The 10,320-nt window shown below is 39.2% G+C and overlaps 1 protein-coding gene across 1 annotated transcript; it reads left to right on the forward strand.

Annotated features, from left to right (window-relative positions):
* Positions 1-1,341: 1,341 nt before the first annotated feature.
* On the forward strand, positions 1,342-9,900 carry LOC133882848 (COP9 signalosome complex subunit 8). Its single transcript, XM_062322067.1, has 5 exons — positions 1,342-1,500; positions 1,603-1,682; positions 2,062-2,243; positions 9,117-9,224; positions 9,520-9,900. Exons 1-5 carry the CDS (start codon positions 1,417-1,419, stop codon positions 9,657-9,659), a joined length of 594 nt encoding a protein of 197 aa, XP_062178051.1. The 5' UTR covers positions 1,342-1,416; the 3' UTR covers positions 9,660-9,900.
* Positions 9,901-10,320: the final 420 nt, after the last annotated feature.

Genomic DNA, 10,320 nt, shown 5'->3' on the forward strand with positions numbered 1-10,320 from the left:
ATAGCCAACCATCTGGACGGCCTTAGCTTGAGTCCGGATGCTGCCTAAAGAAAACCGAATCAAAGTCAATTTAGGTCTTCTGTAGCCTATAAATAGAAGCCTCTAGCCATGTATTATTGACAAAATTTAGTATTAAATTCTGTATAGCTTAGAGAGGGTGTTTAGGGAGATATTAAAGATCTGCTAGCTCTCTATCTATTGCCAGTGTGTGATTTGATCAGCTGTGAAGTCCATTTTAGGGAGGAGCCCTAAGGTAAATGATTCCATTGAAGACCCCTTCAAGTAGGTGACTTGGTTGGGAAGCGTTCGTGATGGGTTACACATCAGAGTTCAAGGTATGACCATTGCATAAGGATATGTGAGTGCTACTACTTTGTAACTAGCTTTGTCTTCTGAATAGTGGATATCTTAGATTTGGCTGCCCCGTAGTGGTTTTTCTCTTAATTGAGTTTCCACTTTGTCAATAAAATATTTGTCTCTTTTAAATTCCACATTTAATATTTTGTTGCATACTGTTTACACACACACACAGTTAAATTAGAAGTCTTTGTTTATTTTCAAGCGGCCTTACGGCCATGGAGTAGCAATCCCTTGATAGTAACTCATATCTTTTGTTGTCTCGTTAGGATGAGTTTGGGGGGTTTCTTGAATTGGGCTATGTTTTAGTTTAACATTTAATATGGGCCAGCACTTCTTGGGTCCCAAAAAAAGTAAGCTCTCGACAAATTTCTCATATATTCTAATATTCTAATAAGAAAATGCATGTTTATTAACTCCAAGGGGTGGTCTGATGGTAAGGGCATGTGACGGTAGGGCATTTCTCCCTTCTGATTCTAAGTTTGAATCTTGAGGGTTCTAATTCCTCTTGGGACTTACCACCCGGACATAGCCTTCGATTCAAGGCTTCATTCATAAAGTTGCGTTGGGGATGAGATTAGGGATTAGTTTGCGGATCTTGCCTGGCCTCTACACTCAATAATGCTACCACTGTGTGTGGGCTAACCCAAAGTACTGTCCGGCTATAGGTGAACTAGGATACCTTAAAAAAAAAAAAAAAAAAAAAAACATGCATGTTTTACTTACAGGTGTGGAGGTTGACTTCATACTTAGAGATATATATATATATATATATTGATTAACCCAAGTGATACATATTAAAAACAAAGCTGACTAGTCCAGCCCAACTAAACTAAACCTATTTTTGGTCAGGCCGTGAGATTTTTGGGCTTCCATTTTTTTTTTCATTCAATTTTTGGGCTTCCTACGCTTCTAGGAATGTCTACCAGCGTCTCAATACTCATCAGTCTACAAGCGTAGGAAGCCCAAAAATTGAGACGCTGGTAGACATTCCCAGCGTCTCTATGAATTCTATAGTTTACTACAATTCTAAAAATAACACAGAAGTTGTAGCCAACCATGGATTTTTCTCTCCTCACAGAGCCCTTGGCGTCCAAATCGTACGAAAAGATCGCTGATATCTGCGACAACCTCTTGCTTCAGGCAATTCTTCTTCTTGAGTTCTTGTACTTGTCCTTGCTTTGGGTATTCTTCTTCTTCTTCTTCTTAGATAAACACTGAAGCCCTTATTTAGTTGCTGAACAGGCTGCGGCAGAGGGCGTTGCTTATCAGGACCAATGGCCCTACGCCATTCATCTTCTGGGCCATATTTACGCTGATGATATGTAAGTTCTTTTCTTTTATTTCTTTTTTCCTCTTTTTAGTATTTGGAGCCTTAGATTGCTGAAACCGTGAGCTCCAAAACCCTACTATTTGGTTTTTGTGTGTACGGTTTGCGGTTGTGCATTTTTGGGCTTTTGCGTTAATGTCTTTGGCAATACATGGGAGTTTCAAGGGTTTTATTTATTTATTTACTTTTTGAGGCTTTTCGAGCCAATCCCATTTGCTATTAAATTTTACGGTTCTGGTATTATTTCCTTTTTCCTAATTGAGGTTTTCGAGTAAACCCTGTTTTGCAACAATGGGTTTTGGTTTTTTTTGTTCTTCTATGAGTCGGGGTCTTAGTTGTACTCAGGATTTCATCTGTGGGGTCGTATATTGCAGAAACAGTGCGCGGTTTCTCTGGAAATCAATACCTTCTGCAATTAAGGAGAGCCAACCCGAATTGGTTGCGGCCTGGAAAATTGGTCAGAAGCTATGGACACGGGACTACGGGGCTGTGTATGAGGCTATTCATGGTTTTGATTGGAGTCAAGAAATTCAAGGTCTTGTTGCTGCATTCTCAGGCAAGTATTTTAAATTACATTTTACACAATAGCGCTGTTAGTATCTACATATATGTAGGCTACTATTTTAAATTGTATCTTGCACAATGGCACTGATTAGCATCTATACATTTATTTGTTTTTTATAATTTTTTTTAGGGGGGAAAATACACTTTACCCCCCAGAGTTGGACCCTTTGTTCGATCTTGCCTCCTTGTTTAAAATGTGGCAAACGACTCCCCCGAAGTTTCAACTGTTGGCAAGTTTGCCCATCCGTTAGTCTTTTCCGCCTTCCCTAACTGAAAATGACCCACATGCGTTGAATGTGAGTTTTTAGGGGATGAAGTCTCAGTACTTAGGATGGTGATAGTGAGGGTTAAGTGTCAGCTGGAGCATGGAGATAGTATGGAGATCAACACCTCAGTACTTCAAAATGCATCAAAGAGTTATTAGACAGCTCTGGTGCCAATAGTGATGCAAATGACAAGTTTGAAGTAATAGAACTTAAATGAAATATCAGCATAATAGTATGGTTGGACTCAATAATGATAGAGAGCATTTAAGGTATCAACTGGAGAAAAAGTTTGGAAATGCTGAATATTCAGGAAGAGGGTTTCAAGTGTCAACTAGAGAAATATTATAAGAGATCAAAACTTTTAAGACCTCAACTTGATTTTTAAAGTCATATCAAATTTTAGGTGGGAGATGGCACTAAGATTAGATTTTAGCATGACCTATGATATGGGGATCAAGCCCTAAGGGAAGCTTTTCCCGATATATATGGTATTGCTCGTGTTAAGGATGGTTTTGTAATAGATCATTTGGTTGTTTTATTAGAGTGGCTCATGATTGGGAGGTGGAAGTCATTGCTTCGTTTTTTAATTTATTGTACTCCCTTGGATTGAGACGGGGAGGTGAAGACAAGCTCTGCAAGGCCCCTCCCAAGAGAGGGTTGTTTGACGTTAGATCTTTCTACAATGTCCTTGTTCCTCATGATGGCACTCACTTCTCTTGGAAGAGTTTTTGGCGCAGTAAGGCTCCCTTGAGATCGGCCTTTTGTGCTTGGTCGGCCTCCATGGGGAAGACTCTCACTGTGGATAACCTAAGGAAGCAGCATATCATTGTGGTCAATTAACCCTTTATGTGTAAGAGGAGTGGGGAGTCTGTAAGTCATCTTCTTCTTTATTGTGAGGTTGTTGGTGCCTTATGGAGTGCTATTTTCAATCGAGTAGTGCTGACTTGGGTTATGCCATACGAGTAGTGGACTTGTTTACGTGTTGGAGAGGGGTATTTGGCAAACCTCAAAGTGTAGCAGTGTGGAAGATGGTGCCGTCTTGCCTTTCGTGGTGTATTTGGCGGGAAAGAAATGATAGATGTTTTGAGGACCATGAGAGTACGTTGGCAGAACTTAAGTCTTTCTTTTCCAATATTGTCCTCTAGAAAGGAAGGCTGTAGAAAAGATAGAAGTGTATGTGGGGGAATTTGTTGTTGTCCACTCTTTCAGAAGTGTTGTTGATGACTTTTCTTTGGCCTTCACGGGAGTCTACGGACCTAATAATGATAGTATCAGAAGGTCTCTATGGGAGGAGTTGGCTGGCCTTATATCTTAGTGGGAGTTAGCCTGTGCATCGGGGAAGATTTCAATGTCACTCTTTTTCCTAATGAAAGATCGGGAGAAGCTCGTTTTAGCACTACTATGATTGAGTTTTCGGACTTTATTTCAGATCAGGGTTTCATGGATCTTCCCCTTGCTGGGCGGATGTTTGCGTGGTCTAATAATTGGGATCTTCCCTCTTGGTGTCGTATTGATAGGTTTCTTGTTTCTCCGGAATGGGAAATCTAGTATCCTTTTCTTTTCCAAAAAAAGCTTCATAGATTGTGCTTTGATCACTTCCTTATCTCCTTGACTGTGGTGGTAATCAAGGGGGTTCAAGACCGTTCAAGTTTGAGAATATGTGGTTATAGGCTGATGGGTTTGTGGATAGGGTGAGGCTTTGGTGGTCCTCTTATCGCTTTCAAGGCTCTCTTAGCTTCATCTTTACTCAAAAGCTTAAGGCTTTAAAGGTTGACCTTAAGAGGTGGAACGAGCAGGAGTTTGGTCATGTGGAGTTTCTTAAAAAAGCTCCCTTGGAAGAATTGAGTGCTCTTGATAGATTGGAGGAAGAGCGCGGGTTAGCTTCCGAAGAGAAGGTGAGGAAATGTTTGGTCATTAGAGATCTGGAAAATACTATTCTTCAGGAGGAGATTAGTTGGAGACAAAAGTCGGGTTCTTTGGCTTAAAGAGGGAGACAAATGTGCAAAAGTTTTGCTTCGGGTAGCCTAATTGAATAGGAGGTTCAACTCCATAGTCTCTTTGTAAACTGCTTAGTTTCATCCAATCAACCGGTTATTAGGGATTATGCTACTCAGTTTTAGGAGACTTTATTTGCAGAATCATACAATTGGCAGCATAGGCTGGATGACCTTGCTTTTGACTCTTTGGATGCTGCAGAGGCCTCTTCATTAGAACTTCCTTTTCAGGAGTGGGAGGTTTTAGAGGTTGTTAAAAGCATGAACAAAGATATAAGGCTTCGGGTCCTGATGGTTTCTCCATCGCATTCTTCCAAGACTGCTGGAATGTGATCAAGACTGATATCATAGGGGTTTTCTGTGACTTTTACGCTCATATTAAGTTTGTCAAAAGCTTGAATGCCACCTTCATTGCTCTAATCCCGAAGAAGTTTGGAGCGATGGATCTTAAAGATTTTCAGCCTATTAGTCTTTTGAGTGGAGTTCACAAGATCATTGCTAAAGTTCTTGCGAATTGATTGAAAAGGGTTGTGGAGAAGGTTGTCTCAAAACCTTAGAATGCTTTTGTGAAAGGTAGGCAAATCCTTGATTCAGTTTTTATAGCAAATGAGTGTTTGGATAGTCATATCAAATCCGGTGAACCAGGGGTGCTCTGCAAGCTGGATATTGAGAAGGCTTATGATCATGTCAGCTGGGACTTCTTATTGTATATGTTAAGAAGATGTGGTTTTGGGGAGAAATGGTGTTTTTGGATAGCGCATTGCATTTCGTCAGTGAGCTTCTCCGTTTTGGTGAATGGCACTCCTTCTGGTTTCTTTACCAGTTTTCGTGGGCTGAGGCAGGGAGACCCTCTGTCTCCTCTTCTGTTTGTTATTGTTATGGAGGCTCTAAGTAAAATGCTCACTGCTAATGTTCACAGAGGTCTTCTATCAGGCTTCTCTGTGGGATCTAGACGCTCTGAGGTAGTAAATATTTCACACCTGTAGTTCACGAACGATACTTTGGTTTTTTGTGGGGCTAATCCTGCCCTTCTTCGCTATCTGCGTGTGTTATTCTTGTGCTTAGAAGCTGTCTCAGGTTTAAAGGTTAATTTGGCTAAGTCTATTTTGGTTCCAGTGGGTTGTGTGGATAATGTGGATGGGCTGGCTAACATCTTGGGTTGTGGGGTTTCCTCTTTACCTTTAAAGTACCTTGTTATTCCATTGGCAGCCTGTTATAAGGCCAAGTCTATTTGGGATGGTGGTGTTGAAAGGATTGAGAGGCAGTTGGCTAGCTGGAAGCGGATGTATTTGTTTAAGGGTCCCTTATAAAGAGCACTATTTCCAATCTTCCAACGTACTTCTTGTCTCTTTTTCCCATTCCTGCTAGTGTGGCAAATCGTATGGATAAGCTCCATCGAGATTTTTGATGGGGAGGATTAGGTGAAGATTTCAAATATCACCTGGTTAGTTAGTTAAAAGTTTGCCTATTTCTAAAGGAGGCTTGGGTATTCGGAATTTGAGGATCTTTAGTAGGGCCCTATTAGGGAAGTGGTTGTGGCATTATGTACATGAGAGAGAGGCTTGGTGGAAACTTATTGTGGATGCTAAATATGGTAGTGCGTGGGGTGGGTGCTATTGTTTTGATCCCCCTTGGTCTCATGGGGTGAGGCTATGGAAGAATACACGGAGTGGGTGGAGTTTGTTTTGTATCCATACTAGATTTGACCTAGGAGATGGGTTTAGGATCAGATTTTTGGATGATGTGTGGTGTGGAAAGAACGAAATGATAGAAACTTCGAGGACCAAGAAAGCATGATTAAGGAGCTCAAAACCTTTTTCTTCTATTCTCTTTTCTCTTGGACTGCTGCACTCCTAGCTCTCTTGAATTTCCAATGATTATTATAACCATAAACTTGATTCTCTCTCCTCTCACCTCTCTTCTCCTTATAATAACAAAATGAAAGAAAAAAAATGAAGTAAAAGTAAAAAACTAATATTTTAATGGTTTAGGGAAAAATTAAAGGAAACTATTGTGGATTGTTTTTAGATAGGGAAGCAAAAAATAGTTTTGTTCCCTAAATTTAGGGAAAATGGTTGGGTGTCTGCTGTTAGTGATCTTAGTGATTAGCTTTGATGATTTCCTTGTTCTATTTTCTTCTCCTTCATAGGCACTTCTCTTGTATACTCCTTATGTATTTGGCTACGCTTTGCGTTTTTTAATGATATTACTTATAAAAAAAAAAAAAAAACTTTTGTCCTCTGGACCAATGACTTTCCTAATTTACTTGGTTTTCTTGACTTTCTTGATCTTTTTCCTATTTCTAACTAGGTTTTTTTCTTGTATGCTTCCTGTGTACTTGGGTTGCACATTTTGCGCTTTTTAATGATATTTCAATTACTTATTAAAAAAGAAAAAGAAAAAAAAAAGTTAGAAGATCTAATAATCACTTTTGTTTATAATGAATCATGCAGCTTTTTTGAAACCTCATAATTAATTGTTTTGTTACTCTATTATTTTAAATTTATTGTTGAAACAAGACCTGCAGCCCAGAAAAGATTGGCTTATGATAAATTCAAAAGGGAAGAACTTGATGCATTATCTGATTGAATTTACTGCTTTATTTGTAAATCAATAATCTGCACAATGCACAGGCATAATCCAGTTTATTTAGTTTATCCAGCAATTGAGGTGCCTTTTTTTCCCCTTAAATTATTGCAGCCGTAGAGTAGAGGTACAGAAATGTTCTGCAACTTGTAATATTTACTGATCCTGCTGCTAAAATTGTATTCTCTTGCATATGTATGTATCTGGTTTGATGCCTCGCTGACCTATCCACACTGATGTAAAGGGAACGAGGTTTGTTTTCCCAGTATAAGTTCCTGTAATGATGACAAATAGGAAAGTACAAAATCCACTACGTCTTAATTATAAAGTTCTTTGATAATTTTGAATTCAATATTGTCAATAAAATGTTGACAAAACACTCAAATAACTGTTTTTGGCCACTTTAGTGTATTGTTTTCTATCATATTGAATGACTGACCTTTGTAGCTTTGTGGTTAAGTGGGCAAATGGTGATCTCTTGGTCAATGGTTTGTTTGTTTTTTTTTTTTTTTTTTTTTATAGGTAAAGAAAGAAATATATTAAAAAAGCAGAAGACGCCCCTAAGCATACAGAAAGTATACAAAGAAAACCAAACACAAGCAAGCAAATAGTTTGTTGTTTGCCATCTAACAATTTCTGTTATTGGGAGAATTAAACTAAATTTCCATCAATCTATTTCCATTTTCGAAGCACTGCCTGATAATCTGGAATTACAAATCTTCTTTATTGTTGACATGAAATCTTGGAGCTCGTCTATACGGAGGACGAGGGTCAGACCCTCGTCCGACCCTCGTCCTACGTGGCACAAATTTTTTATTTTTTTATTCTTTGATTAAAAAAAAAAAAAAAACTCATGAAAACGTGGGACGAGAGACTTTCAGACAAATTTTGTCCAAAATTTCCCCCCATTTTCCAAATCTCCCCCTCTCCACCGTCCAACGGACCAATCGCCTCCCACCGACCCAGCGCCTCCCACCTAGACGACCGGCCCACCAACCGACACCATCCCTCTCCCAGCTCTCTCTTTCTCTCTCGGACCCAGCAGAACGGACCGATCGCCGCCCACCGACCGAGCGCCTCCCACCTAGACGACCGGCCCACCGACCGACACCATCCCTCTCCCAGCCTCTCTCTCTCTCGGATCCAGCAGACCGACGGCCCACGAGCACCGCGGATCTTCGTCCAGATCCGACGAGAAGCTGCGCCAGAGCCGACGATGAGCACCGCCGATCTCCGGTTAGTCTCCCTCTCTCCGCAGATCTCTGACAGTCAGCTTGGTCGGCGTGTTTGTGGCGGCAGCGGTCGGAGGTGGGTGGGGAGGGGGACGGTGGAGATGGAGGGATAAGGCTTGGGGGATTTTGAAATTTTGAGGAAGATGTGTTTTCAGCTTTCTGAAATGGGGGAAACGTGAAAAGTTTTCACCCGTTTTTTTTTTTATTTTTTTATTTTTTTTATTTTTTATAATCAAAGAATAAAAAAAATAAAAAATTTGTGCCACGGAGGATGAGGGTCTGACCCTCGTCCTCCGTATAGACGAGCTCGAAATCTTGAGATCCGCACTTGAATCAAGATAATTGTTTATAGCAAAAGTTAAGTTTGTAATTTCCAAATATTTAAGTGGTTCTTTGAAATAAATGAGAATGAGTTGGTCATATAATTTTTTTTCCATTTTCTTTCAAATAATGTTTAGCTTATAGTGTAAAATTGTTTTTTTTTTTTTTTTTTTTTGGAGAAGTTTGTTGACGTTTTTGTACAATTAGTTCTGCATCTGATCATGCAATGGGTAAAAGATGGGCATGAACTAAAATTAGGAGGCATTCATGTCAATTTCAACATTCATTTTTTTAAAATAATTTTTCCTTCAATTTTGTTGGGTGTGGTCGTGGTTTCTGATTGATCTATGAAATAGATAGTCTGCAAGTCTCTTCACTGTAAAAAATGTTAAAGCTGATTGGCACCAGGACTGATGACACTTGGGATCACCAACAAAGTATTAATCTTCTTCTGAACCTTGGGCAGAGCTTTACACAAAGAGGATGTTCCAGCTGCTGCTTTCTGCTTATTCTACAATAAGCATCCAAGATACTGCTCTCTTTCTGGGAATGAATGAGGATGATGCCACTAATTGTAAGTTTCTGATTATATTTGTTTGACTCAAAACAGATATAGCTTCCTTCTTAAGTCGGTGTAGAAATCTCTTTCCTTTGGTCCAATCCTTTCTGATTTAAGCATGTCAGCTTCCAGATTGTAATCTTATTGGTTTTGCTTCACAATTTGAAAATACAAAGATAAATAACTACGCAAAAGACACATGAAAGAAGATGGAAACTAGCGTTAATTGTTCATGGAATGAATGCTTAATTGTAGAGTTGTTTTTGTTGGGTTTTTGATTGGTAATGGGGTTTTTGGTTGTCATAAGCAGATGTACTACGGCGAGGTTGGGTTGTGGACCCTGCTTCTCGAATGCTTACGGTGAAGAAGCAGACTATTGTGACGGAGCAGAAACTGGATGCCACCAAATTGCAGCGATTGACAGAATATGTCTTCCACCTTGAGCATTAATCCAGTTTGGTTACCATTGCTGCATACTTGAAACTGGTATTTGTTTGCCCCCGGGGCCAAAAACGAGACATAATTAACAGACAGAACAATATGATATGTCTTGGGGAAAAATATTGGAGGCGAGTGACATGGTTCATTGGATTTTCAATCAGATAAATAGTGGTAGATTTTTACGTTATGTATGTTATCACTCTAAAAGGATTAGTTAAAGTTGCAATTGTAGTGTGTTTTTTTTTTTCAAGAGCCTAGTCTTACCTAATAAAGAGAATCAATGTAGAACTTAGCTCTTCTAGTTCTTTCATAATCTATCCTCTTCATGTGGGCAATTTGTCTTTAAAATGTGAGAACTAACTTTTTAGGGGTTCACAATCTTCTCCACTCATCCTCAACGTTCACGTTATACTTTAATATCATTTGAAACGACTTAAAGAAAGAGCTAGCTAGATATGCTTTCTTCATTCTAAAAGAAATAGTCAAATTACAATTATAACTCTTTAGAATCATTAATAAATTTAATAAAAGAAAATTGTACATGCAACTAGCTAGCTTCCACCTCTTTGTTCGATCTCCATTTGTTTTCTTTCTTCGTATATGATATGCGGTTACTATCGTTGGGTTTTTGGTTGGTGGGTTGCTTCAAATTTGTTTGTTTCTTTATTAT

This window comes from Alnus glutinosa, chromosome 11, assembly GCF_958979055.1.
Source record: "Alnus glutinosa chromosome 11, dhAlnGlut1.1, whole genome shotgun sequence".
Lineage (NCBI taxonomy): Eukaryota > Viridiplantae > Streptophyta > Magnoliopsida > Fagales > Betulaceae > Alnus > Alnus glutinosa.